Raw genomic sequence first — 24,384 nt, forward strand, 5'->3', positions numbered from 1 at the left:
CAAGGCCTTTTTTGACCCACCTCCTAGAATAATGGACATAAAAGCAAAAATAAACAAATGGGACCTAATGAAACTTAAAAGCTTTTGCACAGCAAAGGAAACTGTAAACAAGACGAAAAGACAACCCTCAGAATGGGAGAAAATATTTGCAAACGAATCAGTGGACAAAGGATTAATCTCCAAAATATATAAACAGCTCATGCAGCTCAATATTAAAAATCAAACAACCCAATCAAAAGATGGCCAGAAGACCTAAATAGACATTTCTCCAAACAAGACATACAGATGGCCAAGAGGCACATGAAAAGATGCTCAACATCACTAATTATTAGAGAAATGCAAATCAAAACTACAATGACCACTTCACACCAGTTAGAATGGGCATCATCAGAAAATCTACGAACAACAAATGCTGGAGAGGGTGTGGAGAAAAGGTAACCCTCTTGCACTGTTGGTGGGAATGCAAATTGATACAGCCACTGTGTAGAAGAGTATGGAGGTTCCTTAAAAAACTAAAAATAGAGTTACCATATGATCCAGCAATCCCACTACTGGGCATATACCCAGAGAAAACCATAATTCAAAAAGACACATGCACCCCAATGTTCATTGCAGCACTATTTACAATAGCCAGGTCATGGAAGCAACCTAAATGCCCATTGACATACAAATGGATAAAGAAGATGTGGTACATATATACAATGGAATAATACTCAGCCATAAAAAGGAACGAAATTGGGTCATGTGTAGAGACGTGGATGGACCTAGAGACTGTCATACAGAGTGAAGTAAGTCAGAAAGAGAAAAACAAATATTGTATATTAATGCATATATGTGGAATCTAGAAAAATGGTAAAGATGAACTGGTTTGCTAGGCAGAAACAGAGACACAGATGCAGAGAACAAACGTATGGACACCAAGGGGGAAAAGCTGGTGGGCGGGGTTGGTGGTGGGATGAACTGGGAGATTGGGATTGACATGTATACACTAATATGTATAAAACAGATAACAAATAAGAACCTGCTGTATAAAAATAAAATAAAATTTTAAAAAAACAGTTGAATGAAAATAAAATAAAATATGCAAGTTATTTATAATAGTATTATAAATTTGGAAATTTCTTATTCTCAGGCCATTAGCATTATATTAATGTTCAGACAATAATTATCAGATACAATACTTTCATCATATTAACATCAGATTATCAATGGTGAATATGTACAAAATAATTAATTTAATATGAGAAAGAGGATTAGCCTTGACTTAATAACAATATATGGTAAGATTGAAAAAATGTTTTAGTTATTAATCAGAAGCAGCCTAAAAGTATATCTGGTCCCCAAGTAATTAGGAACACATAATCATCATTCACTGCCTACAAAGACTCTGTTAATTGAATAATCAATTCAGAAAGTTTTCCTATTTTGTAGTCCAAAGGTGGAGCTTGACCTCAAACAGTAAGACAGTCTGAGTGCAAAAAATTAGGTGAATTTCCTAAATCCTTCCAACAGAGTGCACTCCAAATTCACTAGCAACTAATTCATTTTATTAATTCAGTTCAATCTGTTGCTTCTTAGAGCTACCAAATGTTTTCTTTGGCATCATGTTTATAATCAAAATGTTTGCTTTAAAATTAAAACATTTGTTTTGGTGACATGAATTTCCAAGAGCAGCTGATTCTTCCCAATAACCGAAATGAAACTAAATTCAAATTGTTATAGAGAATTTTGGCAACTCTCATTGGTATCCAGACTGCCATCATGGGAGAACAAAATGTTTTTGCTTTTAAGATTAGAGACATGACTGAAAACAACTAATATAATGACAAGTGGCCAGCCCATTTAAAATGAACCTGATGAAGAAGCCTGAAAACAAAAGAAAGCTAAATTCTTTGATCTTCGGAACATCAATACATAACTTAGGAAAAGATAAGAAATTAAAGCACTATGACCAGAAAAAGGAAATTAAGTCGTTGCATGGTATAGTAAGTCAAAAGTGAAAAGACACTAAAAGGTAAAGTCGACAAAGTTTCTGAACATGAACAAACAGTCAAGACTTTTGTGTAATACTGTAGACCCTGAAGGGGAAAGAAAAAAGAATGTGGAATTATGGGGTCAATGACTACCTAGGACCTATTTTGATATAAAATATAAAATAAACACATTGAGGTTTGGTCACTTTGAGATAAGAATGCTGGAACAGAGGACATATCTTTTTTTTTTTTTTTTTTTTTTGCAGTACACGGGCTTCTCACTGTTGTGGCCTCTCCCGTTCCGGAGCACAGGCCCCGGACGCGCAGGCTCAGTGGCCATGGCTCACGGGCCCAGCCGCTCCGTGGCATGTGGGATCTTCCCGGACCGGGACACGAATACGTGTCCCCTGCATCGGCAGGTGGACTCTCAACCACTGCACCACCAGGGAAGCCCAGAGGACATATCTTAAGGAGATAGATTCATGAGTCTTGATAGCACGACTATCCCCATCTGAGTGTGACAGAGACAGCAGAGAAAAACACTGGAGGCGGAAGCACCAAAGACATAATGACACGGGGATACATTTTTTAAGAAAGAGGTATATGGGGAGCTACCGAGTCCAATTCACAATGTGACGGGGGATTTCTAGAGAAAAGCAGATTTATTAACTTGAATGAGTTTCTATCATGTCATGAGTGGAAGAGACAGCCAACCCATTTTGTGTGATCAATGCAGGAACTTACAAGGCAGACACAAGAGGGGCTGGATTTGGTTTTAAAATTCAGGTTTAACACTCAAAATAATGTAAAAGTATTTTTCTCTGTAATTCTGCAAGCCCACAAATCAAGACAGGAAGAGCAAAAGAAATTAGGAATCTGGATATTTAGTTAAAATACTAATATATGTGTGTGTGTGTATGTGTGTGTACACAAACCCACAACTGGGTATCCTTTTAAAATATGTCATGTCTTTACAGGAGGAAGAATTTGATCTAAAAAGATCTACTATATACAGGGTAAAAGAGTAGGGAATCCTTTGGAGGAAATGAAAAGAATGAATGTGTATATTCAGTTCTTATAGATAATAGCTGAGGGGGTTATAAAATAAGGCTAAATCAAATTGATTGGCAGCAAGGGAGAAGTAATATTAAAGAGAAAGTGATAAGAAAGGAAAATCACATCTATGGTGATACACTCTAGGAATAATAAAGTAATTATAGTGAAGACACTATGGGAATATGCAGCATGTACAAAGGGAGGTGCTAGAGGCTACATGAATATTATTTAAAGTTCATTGGAAAAAATGAACTGGATAATATGAAAAATGCAATTAGATATTGTCCTATCTGCTGGATTCATAAGTGAGCCAATTTGTTTTTCATTACAAATAGTTTTTAGATCAACCCAATAGTAACAGAACTTTCTTGTTTAGACATACTCAGTTTGGCTGAAGAATCTTTTAATTCCACTAGTAGTCTGTAGAATTAACTTGATTTAAATTATTTAGCCTTATTACTTAGTAGGTAACTTGCTCTAGATCAGCACTGCCTTGACTCTTTTCATATAGCTGTATACAGAAATTGAGTTGAAAATTTCTATGTTTGACACTTGTGTAGCGATATTATTTCAGTAATCATAAACAGACACACACATACTAAAGAGATCAAAACTCCATTTCAAAGAAAATTTTCTTTTTGTCATGTATCACTATACTCATAGTAAAAATTCAGGACACTCAGGAAAATACTGAAGTAATTCAAGAAATTAAATTCAAACCAGGCAATTCAATTATGAAATTCAAAAGTGATTTTTATCTCATTTGGGGTGTTTCTCTCTTTCCACAAATCTATCTCAATTCTCTGAATAAGAAAGAGAATATGGACTCGTGATAGAATTATGATAGCAAGCTTAGTACAACTGGTAATGATCGTAGTCTCTGCCACAACAGCAATCTCTACAACAGTCTCCAAGCAGAGGTGAGTCAGCTAAAAACTGCAAGAACGGAGACCACTCTTTACCTGCCTCAATTTACTCACCTCCCATGTGACATAAAGGACTTTCTCAGGTTCCTCGTGTTTATACTGAGTTTCAAGGTTACAGCCTTTTAGATGTAGACTGTGATGCTCATATATCAAACAAACTAGCAAGAGCCACCTGACAGTTGTTTTTGTCTTTCCTCTTCTAATTCTACACAAATAGTTTTCTTGACTTAAGTAATCCTAAATATTCGTGGTTCAATCTCCTTCACTTCTACCTAATGCATACTTCCCATCCACACCCTAAAAACTGCACTCAGAAACAAGCCAACACCCAATGATGGAAAAAGTGACGCAACTCACTGTAATCAAACATCAGTTTCTATGGGTCTTGAATTGACAGGACTAAACAAAATTGAGAACACGGTATTTTGTGCCTTACTCACGTAAGTGAGCATACAAGATGCAAATGAGTTGCCATCGTAAGTTTTAATGACAGACCTGTATGAAGATTAAAAATAAGGAACTCTTGGGCTTCCCTGGTGGCGCAGTGGTTGAGAGTCCGCCTGCCGATGCAGGGGACACGGCTTCGTGCCCCGGTCCGGGAAGATCGCACATGCCGCGGAGCGGCTGGGCCCGTGAGCCATGGCCGCTGAGCCTGCGCGCCCGGAGCCTGTGCTCCGCAACAGGAGAGGCCACAACAGTGAAAGGCCCGCGTACCGCAAAAATAATAAATAAATAAAAATTAAAAAAAAATAAGGAACTCTAGAGATCCATTAGTAGAACAAAACCAAAAAAGATTAAAAAGTACTATTGTTTTGAGTAACTTTAGTCTGTTTTTTTTGAAATTTTTATCCTATTCAATTAGTAAGAAATAGCTTTCAGATGACAAAATGATATATGTTGCACTGTTAGTTGCAAACACACACTCACATCTAATGAGAGGAGACCAGGAAAAATAACTGATAACATACTCAGAGTAGAATTATTATGTCTTATGAATAAGTTGGCTATGGAAGCTTTCTCTTTATCAATGAAAATGTCTCTCTGTTGTCAAGGAGCATCTTGACAATGGTACAATTTAAAATACTGAAATACTTTATTTTAAAATACAGGCACATAATAAAGTGAAACTCTAGTATTTTATTATTATATCTTCTAACCATTTAATACATATATGATATTATCAGGTGAATTAAAATTATAGTGCTTTGCTTTTGTTTCACAAGGAAAAAAGACAGTAAATGGGCAATAAGATAAATATTATGACATAGTCTTTCTTACCAGGAATAAATCAGTCATTAATTTTAAGAAGTTTTGTGGCAGAATGGATGCACTGCAAGTTCAAGTCAACTAAAGCCATTTTTTGATGTTCTCAAATTGTTGAAAATGGTGTCTAAAATGAATAAAAAGGGATACATAGATGCCTATAAATGCTGAAAAGGAGAATTCCATTTCCTTACATTTAGAGTCGTGTTTCATTGCGTTTTCAAATTTTTAACTTGAGCCTTCAGAGCTAATTTCATGTTGATAAAACTGACCTTTGGTTCATCCTCTTCCAAAAATAAATGGCTTTGATTTAAGTAAACAAAAATCAAACCAACCTTCAAAATATTTTTACACATTTACACTTTTCATGAAAAGTATACTCTTTTCATAAAAGTTATACTCTTATTTACTAGGTAACAAAACTTAGCCTATTATTTCAATGTAAAAAGAAATAACAACTTGCATGGTTATTATTTTGAGTGCCTTTGTTTCCGCCTTGGTTACTACATTACTTTGTTAAGTTACACTCATTGAAATGTTTTCTTTTTCAGGTCTAATTGAAGATTATTCTGCTACCCTGACTTGTCAGCTGTGAGGTTCTTTACACTCTGCTTTGCTCTGCTCTCACCTGAGCCTGGCCTATTTCCAAAGATCTATTTATTAGCAATGGGATTTTAATGAGTGACAAAAAGAAGAGGGAGCTTACAGTCTTTATGCAAGTTCAGAATTCATGATGACTATGGAAAAGTACAACAGTGAAAGGCAGAAAAAAGAAAAAAAAAAGAGTGAATAAAATGTTTGGGTTCCGACGTTAAATGATTGAAACAGTTTCTATTTAAATGTAAATTTGACTTTTTAAAAGATGGGACTACCAGTAACTGCACCCTAAATGGTAAAATGAAAATCAATTTGAAATATGGGATGAATAAAGTATATGTGGACTTTCTGGGAATAATTTTTTATTATGAAAACCTTGATGCATTTTCCTTTGCTCAATCCATCTTATAGACTTTGGACAGCTATGTCTGAGATGAAATGCAAACATTTTTTAATTTGTTTAAGCACAGACATGATCAGCTCACTAGAACCTTCCTTGTTCATTCAAGTCGGATTTCACAAAATAATGATCAATAGTATGATGTACGTAAAATACAAGACCAAAAATAAGAGTTTAACTGCAGCATTATAATGACCAATAGTCACTATGTGTTTTTTACGATGTTGGGGAAATCACTTTTAAAAAATGGAAATCACTACATTCTATTGATTCAGGAACAGAATCTTCAGACATAAGTCAGCAGAGTTGACACTTTCAAATACATAAAATGTGACATCCGCGCTTACAAATGCACTATACAGGCTGTAAATCATCAAAGAGAAAAACAGTTCAATGTCATTTCAGCCTCTGTAAGCTATGGTTTACAAATACAACTGAAAGATAAAAATAGTCATACTGTCTCTATGACATCTAAACCACTTTTCTATTGCAGTAGCCCATGTTCTAATTTACCTTTGTGGTTGAATAACACACAATCAATTGTAAGCAACTAGTGTAGTTAGATTCCAGTCAACTTCAATTTTCTATAGCTTTATCTTTTCTCCCACTGAGGTGACTTTTAGTAATGTCCACAACACACTATCTCAATTTTTGTGGTTGCTTATGTATGTCAAGCTTTTAGTCATCATTCTAAGGGCTAATATATGACACTAATCCATAAACGAAACATATTTTAAATAGAGACGTTAGCACTTGTATGCATTATAATAATTAAAGACCTATATTCCACTGGAAAAAGAAGTTTTTTATTAGATTTAAAATAAGACCTGAAGGAGCATGGTCTTTGTGTAAGATTCCTGGTTCTACCACTTATTAACTATGAAAATTCAAGCAAATTATTTAACCCCTATAGGAATCAGGTAACTCATCTGAAAAAATTGGATAAAAATTCTTATCATTCAGGGGCAGTTTTAAAGATTAAGTGAGGCAATAGAGTGCTTGACATGTACTCCATGTAACATAGTAAATGGTGACTATTATTATTAATGTTGGGTTATTTTTTATTATTATCATTGGTGGAATAATAAAATAGCACACTTTTTTCTGTGGCCATAGTAAACAGCAATGTTTGTTCACTTAGTCCAGCATTGAAAGAACTCCAGCATAGTAACCTATACCTGAAATATACGTGATTATACTTTAATTTTATTCTGTAAATAATGCTAATATTTAACTATTTTTAGAAATTTATTTTGTGTAATCATAACATGAAAATGTCATTATCATAAGTGGTTTTTAAAAATTCTACAGTAAAAATGATTATAGCAAGTATTACAACCTAGGTATCATGTGTTTAAATTACTGAATAGAGCTAAAAGGAAGGTAGGTAATACTTTCCATAAATGAGTAACAATTGCTGGTAAATGGGAACCTGTACATATCGATAGGGATTTTATCACATTTTTGCATTTCTAAATAGTAACTTATTACAACCTGGAAAAGTAAAAACTATCACAATAAACTATAACTAGTTTTCTAATAGAATTCACTTCCTAAACAGCCATCAGTTACCAAATTTCTATCATCCTTTCTTTTTTTAATGAGCATGAAACAATGAGGAACGACCTGTTAATAATCAAGTTGGTTTCTGGAATGACCAAGACTTGCTCATTGACAACCTTCTTGGAACTGAAACGGTGTCTTTCATTTTTCTCCAAGGTACTGCTGCAGTGAAGCTCGAAGCCAACTATCTTGCTACCCACCAGCCCTCTGGCCCATGTTATGTTGAAAGAGCACCGCTGTCCTGGGTGGATTTAAAGCTATTTGTTTAGCAGTTTGGGCATTTTTCTTCTCCAATCTTTTTATTAGTAAAAGCAGCACAGCCAGGGTCTGTACTTATCAGACCATTCTAGGCACAGCCTTGGGCTGCCCTCCTGCCTCGGTGTGCCAAATGTGCATACAGTTATTGTCTAAAGCACTCCCTGTCATATGCTCTTGCTTATGGAGACGTTTTGCATGGATTCCAGATTAATGTTTGAATAAGCCCAGCAATGCACTTCGACTTTCATTTGTCAGAGAACGAATGTTCTCTGAACATTCACGTTTTAGATTCATTGTGTCCATGCTGCTTTTCTTTAGTAAAAGAAAAGATTTGACATATAACTCCTAAGCCTCTGGTCTTCGCACACATACGCGGGAACATACACTACGAGATTCCTGACAAAGAACAAAAGACATAGTTTCAGAAAAACTGGGATGCTGTTTTCCTAACTCACTAAGTCCTATCACTGGCTTTTAAAGTAATCCCGTGCCCTGATGGATTTACGTCCTCTTTTGGAAAAGTAGCTGCTGTTCTATTATGATGGACGTTTTCCTTGGGAGAAGGAAGGGGGGGTGGGGAAGGAAAAAAGTTGTAATTGGGTATATGCTTAGATCTTTTTGATTGGAGTCCTGTAATTCTATCCGCATTGTCAAGGACTGCTAGATTGCAATCTTATCAAGAACAGGTGTCACTTCTTTTCTATACTTTATATTTCTCCCAAAGGGCCTAATGTATATCTCGCCCTCTGATAACATTCATTAAATATTGATGGAGTGACTGCAATACCAGCAACTTCTTTAAAACGTAATATTTAACTTTGGCCTTGGACATACCACCGGCCCTTAATTCTTAAGACGCTAACTTTAAATAGCTAATTGTAATAAGTTGACCGAAATTTAGAATTTGTGTACTTCCAGACTAAAAAATAACTCTTCGAGAAAACTCCATTTAAATGCAGGCGTTTTAGTTGTGTCTTCTAATATTCCAGTGCCTCCAGGAAACCTCCTTCCTAACTCTAGAATGTATAGATTTCTTTCTTCTCTTAAAACTTCCATTAGGAATAATGCTGAGTACAGGCATGAGTTGGGTACACACTTGCCAATAGACAGAATCATGTTGGAATTGGGCAGCAAAATCCTGGACCACCAAGGTTCAGAGAACCTAGAAGTGCCTTAGCGCAGCACCCTATGCCTGACAACAAGGCCCTGCCAGCCCCTTGCATTCTCCTAGTGATCACAAAACCAACCACCACTTTTCACATGTTCTTGGAGCTGTCAGCATCACCACTGCTCTGCAGGGAAGTATGGAGTTGTCACAACTTTTTTCAGTTAAGAAACCTTTTTTTTTTTTAAATTATACTCTGTCATTTGACACAGTTCAATGAAATTATTCTTTCTTGAAAAGTTAATTTAACCTACTGGGACTATGTCTAAAATTGGTAGAAAAGAGGAGTAACACATAAACCGCAATGCATGAACTTCTTCAGTAGAAGACCATATGTATAATGTTTTACGTGATGCATGGGAGTTGTAAACTAGTTTCTAGAGTTTACAACTGTACATCTCAAAGTGTAAACCAAGGCTCTATATTCAGAGAAAATATGAAGGGATCTGAAACATTCAGTCGGGGATAGAAATCAATGAACAAAATTTGAATAATGATATCTGATTAATGTAACTGGTTTACAACCAAACCACAATTTAAAAAGGAAGGAAATAAATTGTTGAATGAACAACAGAACCTCTTCCAATTCTTTCTGGAAACTGTGGGTACTAAGTAGATAATAAGTAATGGGGTAATACTATGGGTAATAAGCAAGTAAATAAATAAAAGAAGTGTTGGCATTTTTGAGCAAACTTGATTAATCATTCTGTCCATGAAGTTGTAACATATGCTGACGTTATTCAAATATTTTCTAAAGATATTAAACTACATGAGTAAAAACAAAGTTGACATATGGGATAACCAACTTTGGGGAAGTCTGAGAAGTTGGAAGGTTATCAGCTATAGCACTGATAACATAATTGAGGAAAATATTTCTTTCTTAAGAAGACCCTAGTTACTTTCAAATTTAGCATGCCAAGTTTTCCATGCAGTTATCTTTTACCTGCTTCACTTCCACTGAATTCAAATTTGAACTCATGATTATTTGGGCTTTCAAAATAGATAAAGTATACTACACATTTAGTTTTCATTTTTATAGATTAAAATTATTTCTTTTTACTCTTATCAGTTTCTTTCGTCAAATGCAAGCTTTAATTGGAGTGATTTCCATTTTCCTCAGGTCAACTGGTAAAAGACTGGTTAAATTATGTGTGCATTTGCTGGAAGGAGAAGACTGTGCTCTATCCAGGTTCACAAGTCTCATCTTAATTAACCACATTTTGAGGCTAATTTAGTGATAGAATGAAATATATTAAAGAAACTGTACAGGTTTAAATCGCTGTCTGTGAGATAAGATTTTTAATGGATAAATGAGAAACAGTGGGAGTTCCATTGACTATACCCACCTTTTAATAAAAGAAAAAAAAAAAAATCAGTGCTCACTGAGACCCTGTCCTGTCAGAGGGGCTGCAGCGAAGTACACGTGTTCCCGTCTGCCAGGCCTGCCCTAAGCCGTGAAGGGACCCGGTCCGTGTGGCAACCCACTCCTTCATCTGAAGGTGGGTCCTTCCGTAAGGAGACACAAAAGTCATTGCTCCAGAAATCACATGAGACTTAACCAGTCGTAAAGCCTGCAGAGTTCCGTGGGAATGACGCATTCCAAGAGCAGTCTCTCAGTGTGATGGCCTCCTCAATGGCAACAAAATTTCTCATGGTGGTGGCCTTGTGGCATTTTTTCTCCCTGGAAAACTCACTGGCCAATCACACTGTCTAGCTATAAAGATGGCCACATTCGTAACCATCGGTGAGTCAATTTCTTAACAGAATTTGGCACATTACAAATATTCAGTTAACCTGGATTAAAGCTATGAACAATGCTTTTTCTTAGGGAGCACAAAGGGAAGAGTGGGGCGAGGAAGATTTCAGTAGATACTTCACTCCAGTTCTTTTTTCTGGCTTGAATATTGTTTAGTTTTTCTTCCTTCCCTCCAGCTCTCTATCCCTCCTTCCCTCCCTCCCTTCCTCCCTTCCTTCCTTCCTCCCTTCCTTCCTTCCTTCCTTTCCTTCCTCCCTCTCTCCCTTCCTTCCTTTCTTTATTCATTAATTCTTTCCTTCCTTCTTCTCCTCTTTTTTTCTTTCTTAATGAGTACAAGTCTCCCAGGAGCACCTATTCTCATCTTCCACCTTGAATTCTCTTGGTTCTTCTATCTCCCCTTTCCTTTCCACTCCCTTCCTCTTCCACATTCTACCTTTTCCTTTTTCTTTACTTTCTAACGGAGGTAGAGTATATTCTTTTAGATCCCTCCCTTTTCCACTGTAAGTTCCAGACTCTATTTCAGAACAATCAAATATAAAGTGAGCAACTCCCAGTTTTGCACCTCTGCTGCCATTTAATCTCACCTGCAGCATTGCACCAGCAAAGGGCAATGTGAAATAGGCAAGAAATATGCAAATGAAACATGTATTTAAAAATCTGACCAGCTGTCAGTAATTTGTAACACAGATTTGGAATAAACATGGAAGGAGAATAGGATGTCTCCTTTAGAGTTTTTGTTTGATTTAGAAGATTAAAGAGCTATTGGGTTCCTATCAGAACTATACTCTGGGGTGGGATAGGGAGGGTGGGAGGGAGGGAGAGGCAAGAGGGAAGAGATATGGGAACATATGTCTATGTATAACTGATTCACTGTGTTATAAAGCAGAAACTAACACACCATTGTAAAGCAATTATACTCCAATAAAGATGTAAAGAAAAAAAAGATCTTTAAAGTTTGTTTAAGATATAAAATAGTGCAGAATTTATGAGCATAGGCTCTAGAATTTGGTCTGGATTCACTTCTAGTTCTTCCACTTAAGTAGTTATAAAATCTTGGGCTAGTTTCTTAAAATCTAGAAGCCTGAGTTTTCTTATGAATAAAATGAGGATACAAAGAGTATTTAATGAAAAGATTATTGCAAATATTAAATGATACAGTGTAAATAAAATGTTTAATAAGCTGCCTTATACTTAAAAAGCAGGTCATAAATATGTTAGTAATCATTACGCCTATTATTATTACTGTATTTCAGAAAGACCATCATGGAAAAATTTAAATATTGCAAAAGACAGCTGAAGTATTTTAGGTGGGAAGCTGCTGAGAAGATAATATTAAAATCTTGCATATAATTTTACGAATGAAGGGGTCAACCAAAATTGAAATGTAATATCTGAGAAGGTTTCATTTACAGTTACCTCTCTGCCTGCCATAATCACTCTGGATTCCACCACGAGGCAATGGGTTTTGATGGGAGTGTGATCCCAGTTGTATCACCTGATAGCTGTATGAGATTATGAAAGCCATTTAACCTTTCTAAATCTCGGTCCTCACAGCCCTCTTCAACAAAACTGGGCTAACGATGCCTACCACACGGAGTTACTGTGAAGATCAACTATAACAATACATTCGATGCTTTGTAATCAGCCAAGTGCTATCATCAGCATTCACTGAACTAAGGAAAACACAGTTATTTCTCCTATAGACACAATCGCTATGAAAAACAAATGAGTTAAGGGACAGGACCAGCAGGGGTTTTGAAAAAAGATCACTGTGCGTGTTCCCTCCACTGGCCTCCCTGATAAAGTCCAGGTTGCCGGTACATGTGTACGTTTGCATACCTGAATCACAGTGGTAACAGTCGTGATAGTAAGAAAGGGTGTTTCTCGTCATTGCTCTCTGAAATGAAATACAGCTAGTGCCTCTGAGAAAAGAGGTGTGCTTGGTTAAAGGAAGAACTCATGGAAAAACCATGAAGCTAATTTCAGACATATTGTTTTTTTAGATCCCTTTTCACTTGGCTCATGGAACATGTCAGTATTGACAATTACGCATAATTTATCTAAAGACCACAAAGATACAGGTAGTAACTGGACATATTTAACAAAAGCCAAGGTAACAAAGAGACCAAGGATTAGCCTGCCACCAATGTGATTTCAATCCATCAAAAACTCTTTCCTTTGGAGGAAAATCCTATTTATTTCTATTCTATATCCTCAGCACGATGAGCAGCTTTCCCGTGTGGAAGAATCCCTGCCCCCAAAGCAACCGCACCCAGGAAAGTCTACTGCAAACAGCCTTGTTTGTGTGCTTGTTTTTTAAAGGAGCTTAAGCTTTCTGGACATGGCAGGCTGGGTTGGCAAAACTCAGCAAGTCCTTTTTCAAGTGTCCTGAAATCTTACTAATATCTTTACTTGTTCATCATATCTTTCAAACTCAGTAAACTCTGGTCTGCAGGATAAGTAGCCCTGTCACCTACTGTCTAGAACTTTTGATCAAGGTATTTAACTTCCCCCATCTCTTCTTATCAGCTTCCTAATTGATGAGAATAATGGTAATAATAATAATACCACCTCTCTTTGGGATTTACTTGAAGATTAAGTAAGATTATACATGGAAACTCCGATCCTGATTCACAACAATAACCCCAATATCTTAGCTTCTCTCCTGCCACCTCTACTCTGGGGCCTGTGTCACCTGCTTTCTCTTGCAAACAGCAATTCAACACACTACCACTCCTTAAAGGAACATAGTGATGGCAGAAATGCCACAGGGGGGAATTCATTAAAGGTCATGGTGAAGCTGGACACACGAATTCAAGGGGGAAGGAATTCAATTCCATCGTGGCCTGATCTGACTTTTTAAGGTCAAATCATCCCTGGGTGGAGCAAGGTCACCCTGGTGGCATCAAACCTCCCTCCTCCCCATCACCCTGGCCTCCTCTCAACAAAATGCAATCAACCTTTTGATTCTTTAATGTGGCTATAGGAAAAATGCAGTACTGCAAGGTTTAGGAATTTAATGGTGAAGTGAACCAATAAGCAATCTGATATGTGGATTAGTGGCAATTGGAGCACCTTTGATTACTAGGGTTTTTTTTAAAAAAAATATACATATATATATATTTTTTTAATTAATTAATTTATTTTTGGCTGTGTTGGGTCACTGCTGCACGTGGGCTTTCTCTAGTTGTGGTGAGCGGGGACTACTCTTGGTTGCGGTGCGCGGGCTTCTCATTGCGGTGGCTTCTCTAGTTGCAGAGCACGGGCTCTAGAGCACAGGCTCAGTAGTTGTGGCGCACGGGATTAGTTGCTCCCCGGCATGTGGGATCTTCCCGGACCAGGGCTCGAACCCGTGTCCCCCGCACTGGCAGGCGGATTCTTAACCACTGCGCCACCAGGGAAGCCCCTGATTATTAGTTTTGAACAAGAGTCTTAATCCCATGTTTGGAGAAAGGTCAGGGGAGCTCAAGGAACAGACATTTCAGCAATAAGTTTGGGGCACACTAGGCATATTGGGAGGGGATGTGAGGGAGAAGCAAATGGACGAGGGAGGCCCAAGGCAGTGGGGTATTTGGAGAATGAGATTTAAGAGACGTTGGCTCCCCCACGGGAATGGACAAGCGCCCACAGAGAACTTACCCTGCCCAGGGAGAGGCTTCAAGTCTCAACCACAGACCTCACATGCAATCATATTTTTTCTTGGAAAGAAAAAAAAACAATCTGATCTAAAAGTCAGAATCAGGATATTATTTTCACTATAGAAAAGGCTTCTGGAATTATAACTAATGGAATAAAAACTAGGAAATTAATTTGTATTAATCCTCATAATTGTATCTTTCATTAATAAAATATCTATCATGACCATAGCACATTTAAAAAAAGAATCATCTTTGTGCAAACATCTCACTTTCTCTTTGACTTCAAAAAATACAGAATCATAAGGAGGTGAGGAAACTTAGTCTCTCTACTTTACCCAGAAGGAAACTAAGACACAGAGAGTGAAACGACTGGCCCAAGCATGCTCAGCTGGCCAGCAGGAACCAGCAGAAACCTCCCATTTCCAGGTGGTGTACTCCTGCTGCACCCACATCTGTTCCCAAAGGTTAGAAAATACTCTAAAGTAAACTGAGTCAGGAAACACTAGTGACAAACAAGCTAACCTGTGCTTAATCGAGTGCTATAGAGTCCTTTGTAATATGCCAGCAATTCTAGTCCTACTGTTGCTTGCCGTTTACAACTATCAGCCCACGTGCACATATTCCTTCATGCAACTACGGGTCTTAATTCTAGGATTTCCGGCAGGCGTGGGGTGAGATAATTCCATACCACCAACTTGCTTTTGCCTTTTTCTCCTAGGACCTTACTCCCATCCTGGATTTTGGAGTCTAACAGAACTGTTAAGCAAACATTTTATTTTGCATTTTGTCATACAAGGCTACCATCAAACGTCTAATGTACTCCAGCCATAATGTCCTAAGTATGAGGTTTCAGATGACGTTAAAGAAATCATTCCATAATTTAAAACTCTAGGTTTTAAATTCTGCCTCTCAGATAGTCTTGTATGAGGCACAACTATTCACGTGCTGAGCATACTCTGGCCCCAATTTTCCCCATCTGAATTCAACTGCAACTAAAAGCATTTTAAATTTAATTCAATTTAGTTAAGTAGACTGTGCAAGATAAGTGAAGTCATGTTGTTTCCTTCTGTTTATTTTGATTAGAAAATTAAGCAGCATTTTATGAAATAACCGTGTCTCTCTTTCGAGGAGTAAGTATAACATTAAAACACCTTGCCAAATTCTAAAGGAACCTTTTTCTAAAATCCATTATCTGGTAGGGAGAGAAAGGAAACAGTCATTGTTTTAGAAATGAATAATGTAAAGAAAAAAAACTGTAATCATCCAGCATATTTAGAGAGCGTTATTTATTAAGTATTAATGTATGAAACTGTTATTGGTATATTGAAAATAAGACTCGTACAACGGTGAAGTTGACAATATGTTATTATTCTGTGGGGTACATAAAGAAATTAATGCATTAGCTCAGAAATAAAACAATGATAAGGGTAGCTAAAGATTTGCTTCACAGAAGTTCCTTTAAATCCAGACCCTACAAAAGGTGAATATTGGAAGCCTCCCTGTAAAATTACCAAGTTCACTTTATCTCTCTCAGCACTAATCATCTGAAATTCTCCTGTCATCTGTTTTCATTCTGAATGTTGAGCTTTATTTTCCCCAAGTCTCTGGAAGGGAGGAGGAATCAAAGCCTATGCTGATATGTAGAATCTACACTGCAGCTAAAACTGGAAACACTTCCTATCGCCAGACAAAGCAATCCAAAATCAAGCAACTGTTAGGTCAAAACTCGTGAAGACAAGGTAGAAAAATACACTGAGGGAAATGCTGATGACCTGCTTAAAGCTTAAATATCTTTGTTGCAAGGACAGTGACAAACAGAGAACGGTTAAGAGTCATCTGGAGTACCAAAATTTCATTCCACAACTGTATTTATTTTTAGCGTTTATTATTATTCATTGGGTGCTCCTAGAATAATGGTGGTGTGAATTATGCGTAGCAAAATGGAATGGAGGAATAGTGTTTATAATTCTAAATTTACAAACACGAGAGAAATTAGTAATACTATAGTTATCAAAGGAAATATTAAGGAAATAACTGCTACAAAACCATATGCAACTCAAAAACAGAACAAGACAATTCAAATTTAATGAATGCCTTTAATATTAATTACAGAATTCTTAACAATACATTGGGACAGCGCTCTTGGAGAATTCGGCTTACTGTTTAACAGTTTCTGACTAATTTTATTAACCTGTACATCTGAGAGGATCAACCCCCTCTGGGTTTAATTAGAAGAAAATTCAATTTAAATCTAAATGTCAACAGTGGTTACTAATTATGGCAGGGCCCTGGACGGGACAGCAAGTCTGTAATCCAGCAGTTCCCTGGTAACAATTAACACTTTTTCTGAGTTATGAGTGCGTTAGGATGTTTTAAAATAAATACGATTCAGCATGGGACACTGCTAATATCCATGAGCCCCTACTGCTAGGTGCAGACATGCAGAAGAGGATGCCAAATTAAATTACAGAGATTTCTCAAACATATAGCTGAATAATAAGCAGCTACAAAACTAGGTCAGGGTCGAAAAGCTAGAGCTGAATGCCCCTCCCCCAACATGCAAAATAAATATACCCACTATCTCTGAATAGAAATCATTCTTTTGTTATGCCCTCTGTCAAGAATACATTATTGCAAAATGATATTTATTTCCACAATCTTCACAGCTGTGAGCACGACTGAATTAATCTTTCTAGAACTGATTTCATTTGCAATTTCATGATTACGATTATAAAATGTAAATTTATTACTTAAAAAAGAAATGATTATAAAAGACAGATAAAAAAAGACAGTTCTTTATCTATTGGTTTGCTTTGCTCGATACTAATGGAATAAATAGCTGACTAGCCCTGAAATAAAAACAAACAGTATAAAAATGATTGTAAAAATGTGAAATGAAAGCTAGGAAGACAATAAAAAAATCAACTCTTTTAACGTAACACATACAGTGATTATGTGGCTCAGAGAAGTACCAGGACATGCAAATTTTTTCATGGTGAGGCTAAAGCTTTAATGGTTTAGTCATTTGAGATTTTTCTATTGCTGCCATTCTTTAAATGTTAGCATTAAAGATAATACAGAAAATACTTGGGTACTACTAATCTTTTTTTTTCAGCTTTCAGTTTTATGCTCTTAAAAGATAATCTCCAGCAGGCCATTTTCAGACTGTTTAATATTGATGACCTAAATAACAAATTAGTTTAAAGAAATCCATATTTATAAGACCTCAATTTTTAGTGGAATTCAGTCACTAAATTGGTCTCTCCTTGAAATATATTGCTTCTTTTAATCAATATTAAGTGCCTACTGTGTGCAAGGAACTGCACTGGATGCCAGGGTACACACAAGAAGACAAGCACGAAGACAAGCATGGCTGGGTTCAGTATTACTGGTAAAATAATAAAGTCAGGTTTTTGTAATAACTAGGACCAAAAAGCCATTTATTTTATGCAGTGGCTTTATTTACATTAACTCACTTTTCCCCCCAAACTAGTGATCCATTTTTTTTAAATATCAATTTAATTTTCCCTGTTTAACACTGTGACTCCTAAATATACAAACACAATTAGTACACATTATGTTAAATATACTGAGTGTCAAATGTCTATTTACAGAAAGACCACTGATGGTAACCATGGCTCAACTAAAAAATGAATGCCAATAAATGGTTGTAAGCACTTAAGCTCATAATAGATGAAATAGCATCTTTAAATAAATACTAACATGTTAAAAGTGCTATTTATCATGTCGACTCAATCAATAGAGATCATATTTCTAATACTAGGACTGCATCGGTTAGCTTTCTGCATTTGCTCACATTCACAAAGCAAAAATGCAAGCACTGTCACATTTGCGGTATTCAGCTGGATCCAAACTAGCTGCAGAGGAAAAGGCTGTTTAAGCTTATGTGACAAAATAAGCTATGTATATAGAATAAATTATTTTTTACTGCATGATTCCTTTCCATTTGCTTTACCTGTCTCAGTCTGAGTTTTCAATAAGCTATTTCTACTTAAGACTTTCACAGCTTTGTAGAATGTGAGTCTGGCAGAGTTTTGGGTCATTCTCCCAATCCAAATATTATCTATCACTCCTCTAGCAGGAAGGTTAATAACTCTTGGCTGAAGATGTCTCTATTGCTTCTTTACTGTTCAGAGCCCTGGACACTTCCACAGGCGTGGAAGGCATCCTTCATCCTTGAAGAGTCCACATTTCACCTCTGGGAGGCATGATGCCTCCAACCAGGCTGCTACCATCAGAGTGCCTAGCTTTCAACAAGCAATCACCAGGTTGGTGTTATTACATTTTGCAAGGAAACCTTTAAGTAGGTTGAAATAAACATACCTTGCTTGGCATTGTCATATTGCTTTGTAACTCCACGTTTAAATGAAATATGGAGAAGCCATACCTATATAAACTGTGCCTTGATTTTTTTCCTTTCTTTTCTTTTCCCTTCTCCCTCCCGCTCCATCTCTCACCTCTCTTCCCTCCCTCCCTCTCTTTCTTTCATCTTTTTTTAAATAGCATTGCGCATCAGAGAGGTTTTCACTAACTCCTTCAGCTTTCTCCAGCATCTTTCAAAAAGCTACCCCAGAGGGAAACTGCGTAACAAGTGTGCCTTGCTGGTTAATTGTAAAGTTCTCTTAAACTAGTAGTTAATGACTGGTTTGTCCTTTCCCCAGGATACATTTATGATAATTTTCATAGGCATTCCATTATTAGATACCTGTTAGGTTCTGGATCTCTCAGAAGAAAGAAACATGTTCTTTAAAACTAAGTGAAGTGAATAAACAAGAACAATGACATTAGATACATGATAGGCAATATAATAAGACATATTTCTTACGCCAGTTTAAAAATGTAATTTACCAGGTAATATTATTCTGAATGTTGTATTACAAACACAGAACAGGTGTCTAGAACTATTTTCCTACACTTTTAAATGTTAACTCTTTCTCTCTGCTTAACTGAAGCTTTAGTTAAGTAAGATCTTTTGATAACAAAACGGAAGCTCTATAACCACAGCTCAATAATAAGGTGAATGGAAAAACAGTTGGTTTCCGTCGCCCTCAACTGCTTACCTTGATGTGTTCAAGTCAAAAAGAGAAAGAGAGAGTGTATGTTCTCCATTATACCAACAACCACAAAGGCAAACGATAAATACAAAGCACTGTTTTGTACTCCCTGTTGGTATAAAGTCTTTATTTGTTAAATCTTATGAACATTTTATTTTAATTTAGGACCATAAATTTCAAGCAAAGACTGAATGGTTTCACAGTGTCACACTGTTCAAAAAAGTGTTTCCAACCATTAAAATGGTAATGTTTTAAAGAAATCAACAGTGTTATTTTACACCTGATGTCATATTATGGTACTTTCACAGTAACTTCTCGGAGAAGCAGATTTAATCCTTCTGTGGACAAGGACCCAGGTGAGAAAGAAAATACCCTGCGTCCCAAGTGGGTGTGCCAGTGGGAACAGGGGATGAGGAAGGTTCTGGGCAATTGCCCCTCCATCCTTCCCCCAACCCGCTACCCTGGCGGTAGGGTTTAGCAATTCCCCAGAAGAACTGCCCTCATGTTTAATTTTAGGATCAGGAAGATTCTAGAGTAGCATTTCCCAAAGCGGGTTCCACAGCATGATGGGAGGTTATACTTAAGCAGGTTGACAAAGGTCAATAAGCTTTACTGAGAGATTTCTTCCCAAGGGCTCTGAGTCAGGCAAAAGGATTCTAAATCCATATACTCCATGTGCTTTTCTCACCTCTTTACTGTCTAAGGCGTCTCTGCATTGTTCCACTCCTACGGAGGGACTTCAGAACCTAGGGTAAACTGAAGCTCACTGTGGACTCCCCAGGCTGAGTTCCACAAGTGTGGACCAGAAAGTTCCGGCCTTTCCCCCTTGATTCTAGTAATATGTTGAGACTTAATGCCTTTCTTGCTGAAAACACACACACACACAGAAAACACAACAAATTTCAGGGTACATCCAACAATCCCACTATGATTACCCAGGGCTGAGAACAGAATAATTATAATAAAAAAAGATGCTGATTATTATGGTTGGCCTGACTCATGGCTCACTCTAAAGGATTTAAGTTGCCAAGACAGTTCTGTAGACTTCTAAGACGGCTGCGTATATAGTTAAACCTTGTTAATCAGTTAATCACTATTGCTACCTTGTTTTAACTTCTTAAAATGGGCCTTCATATTGGGGACTTCGTATTGATCAATAATCTCTATTTTATAGAAATTTTTTCTTGGGTAGGCCCTGATTAATTTTCTCACCAGGATAACATCTTCTGCTTTCTTTAATATTTAAAATTCGTTTGATTTATTTAATATTCAAAATTTAAACATTATATGTTTTCTAAAATTGAGATATAATTACATAATCTAGAAAAAAGATATGCAATAGGTTAATAACCACAGTATTCTTCAGGGCATCAGGTCTTCAAATGTGCATATTGTTAAGTAAGGTACTTGTTAGCCTTCAGCACTAAAGCCAGATTATTAGCAAACAACTAAGTAAAACCAAGAAAAATCTACAACCCTGACCTTATCAGAATAATTATAGAACCTTTAATGTCCCACAATGCACAGAGAGAAAAAGAACACAGCAGAGAAAGAGTAGCATGATGGAAACAGACAGAAGTAGGACAGTCATTCTACTTCTTACACAGCAGACACAAAATACTGTGGAAAGTTGAAGAGAATACAAAAATGATCACCAAACCAAAAATGAAATTTTAATTTGTGTCTCAACTGAAAAACACTAAGGAAATGTATCTAAGTAAAATAAAAATAAATTGTAATTTAATTAAGTTACTCCTGTTTTCATATAGATACATAATTGTTTAGGTCAACAAACGTATACTCTTATGCTTGTGTGCGTGTATGTGTATATGTGCGTACATATGGCATTTATATTTGACTACATAAAATGGAATGTAAGTATGCATAACATGTGTTTTGGAATCGTTACAGATTATTATTTTACTCAATGGACAGTGACTTAATGTCTTACAGTCTGGCTACATAATACTTATATAAGTTGACTTGCTACACAAAATATTCTTCTCCTAATGAACTTTGCCTGCATCTCTGCAATAAATCATATTTCTCTCTATAAGTTTAAAGATGAAACAAAATACACTTATAAAATAACTGCATGGCACATGTAAAATGACTGAATGAATAAATGAGTGAGTTCTAGATCTTGCCCATGAGTCATTTCTACAGTGGTAGCTTTCACCTTTCGCTTGGAAGATAGCACTAAGAGTTGTGAGCAGGTGCTTTAAGGGCTAGCCTTCAAAAGCAACTACTTCGCTTCATAAACTATATACTAGGGTTCTACTCAAAATTTCACTTATAAAGGACACAGTTTTTAAGGTAAAAACTGCTGGTCCTTGTTATGGTTCAAGGATTTCACAGTTGGTTACCACCCCATTTTCCAATCTTTTGTCCTTGTCTTTCACTTGGGACAAACTGAACTACACATTTGTCATTTCCATGACTTCCCACCACGTGGGACTTGTGTTGCTCCTTCCTGCACAGGATGCTTTTCCTTATCCTCTCCGCCTGTCTAGAACGTACTCTACTTTCTAGGCCCAGCTCCAAGTCAGAGTTTCTGCATAGCTTCCAAACTGTCCTCACAGCTACAAAACATAAATATGTGTTGATGAATACAATAGAGTATTTAAGATACAGTTTCTCTCAAAGCCCTAAAATCCCAAGCACTTATACGAAAAGGCATCAACTAGTTATATCATCAGACGTCTTAGGATTTCTTTTTAAGTTCCATCTGAAAGTGTTACCATACCCTTCATAAAACAAGCATAGTAAAGTTTATAGTGAAAACTTCTGATAAATATCAACTTTCCTTAAAGTATTATACTTAAAGAGGTATCTGTAGGATACAGTTCAGGTAATATTAATTTTTTTATGTACAAAGGAAGTTTTTCCTTTTATTAAGAGTAGATTTAATTTCCCTAAGATTTTAATTTCTCTAAACAAATGTAACAGCAGAAAATGTCTAAAATTTTCTAACAAAGGAACAATTCATTCCAACCTTTTCTTTTCATGTTACAAAAAAATCCTATGAAGTCCAAGTACTCCTGTGCATACCAGGTCCTGCTGGAGGGTGGTGGTTCGAGAGAGAAACACAGTGTGAGATTCCTTGGTAGCTAATAAATACATGACTATTGTCCCTGAAAACACTGCCATCTGTTGTCAGAAGAGAAAGGTCACTTCTGAAATTTTGCCAGGCGATATTTTTTTCTTCACTTGTAGAAAACCTATCTGGGACTGTTTCTTAACTGAGCAGGTCATCCTACAGGAGAGAAAGGTCTCTACGGGAACTACAATTTGGAAGATGTCCAAAGTTCAAAAACAGATTGGTTTTCTCAAATAGTGAAATACTTCTCTAAAACAAGGTGACTCTGTCTAAGCAGCTCTTATTAATTACCATATACTGGTCTATACTTTCATTTTCTTTCAAATACATACAGAGAGCCAAAATCATGATTGAAATTCCAACCATCATATCTGGTTAATACTATCTTTTTCTTAATTTTTCCTAAAACTTTCCATTAAATTTTATTAGGCAATAAATGATACAATATTCCCTGTGGATCCATAATAGAAGAGAAAGGAGAAAAATCACCCAAATCATCACCTAGTCAGTCTCTATGTAAGGGATTTTAAAAGTCTGTAGTAACATGTTATTTTCTGTTCAAAGTAATTCACATTTCATGAGAAGGGATCGATCGTTACAGAAGCTATTTGTCAGTTATCCACCCTCTGAAGTTTCACCATTTTTAATTAGGAAATTTAAGTTGCAGCCCAGACAAAATGTAGAGGTGTTTATGAGTCATCATTACATCAATTTAGATTTTCTAAATTAGACTGAATATCTCAACTATGACTTAGAAACTGTAATCATAAAGTGAAACAGAGTTAAACTTAGGTTTAGTAAATTTTATGAATTTCATTGGCATGTTCCCAGTTCTTAAACTTAACCATTTTAATTTTGGTCACCCACAACTGTCTCCCTAATGAAGGGGGAGGATCAGTGTAGAAAATCCAACCGAAAACTACACCAGGTCCCACGCTAGGGCTCTACATACAGTCATTTAATCCACAAAACAACCGTATGAGGTTGGCTTTCTGAACTCCATTTACAAATGAAAAATGAGAGAAATCACGTATCTTCCCTAATTTCCCACAGCCAGTAACAGACAGGATTCAAATCCACGTGCCTCCAGCTCCTTAGTCCTCGCTTTTTCCTATACGTCACACTGCCTCCGCACATGCACAATTCTACCTGTTCCCAAACTGTGTAAGATTACCTTTTAGTGTGCACGGTGACTGATTTGCTTTTTCTTCAACTATTTCTGCTTCTTGAAATACAGCAACTGGTAGACTCATGGGGGGGTGAAGGTATCAGCTAGGACTTCCAGGTGGAAACTGATCATTAGCATGACAGATGATTCACAAAGTAGAGAGAAACAGGTGAGCAATCAGGGTTGGGTGTAAAAGGCTAGCAGACCTGGATGCTGCACAGAGTGGCCTGTTGGTTCACTTTGTCTAGAGGGTCACTGCCTTGAGCATGACAGCAAAGCCCAGCTAGTTGTGAGGTTTGGAACTGAGACCTTGACGACTCTAAGGGGAAAGGTGAAAAGCATCTATTAAAAGCACACACACCATTCCCAAACGGCTGGAAACCAGTTACTACTCTGAACTCAAACTCCTTTAACTGACAGTTATGTCTGAATTATGAAATCTCAGT

General features: G+C 36.7%; 1 protein-coding gene across 3 annotated transcripts in view; it reads right to left on the minus strand.

The window, feature by feature from the left end:
• Nucleotides 1-24,384, minus strand: part of TOX (thymocyte selection associated high mobility group box) — a 301,076-nt gene that overhangs the window by 191,399 nt on the left and 85,293 nt on the right. The window contains exon 1 of one of the 3 annotated variants that reach the window (XM_060127618.1): nt 5,234-5,338. The exons of the other annotated variants lie outside the window; for them this stretch is intronic. Coding sequence (XP_059983601.1) covers nt 5,234-5,251 — 18 coding nt within the window. The 5' untranslated portion in view covers nt 5,252-5,338. Of the gene's footprint in view, nt 1-5,233; nt 5,339-24,384 lie in introns of those variants that run through there. 3 annotated transcript variants of the gene reach the window in all.

The sequence above is a fragment of the Lagenorhynchus albirostris genome, chromosome 17, assembly GCF_949774975.1.
Source record: "Lagenorhynchus albirostris chromosome 17, mLagAlb1.1, whole genome shotgun sequence".
Lineage (NCBI taxonomy): Eukaryota > Metazoa > Chordata > Mammalia > Artiodactyla > Delphinidae > Lagenorhynchus > Lagenorhynchus albirostris.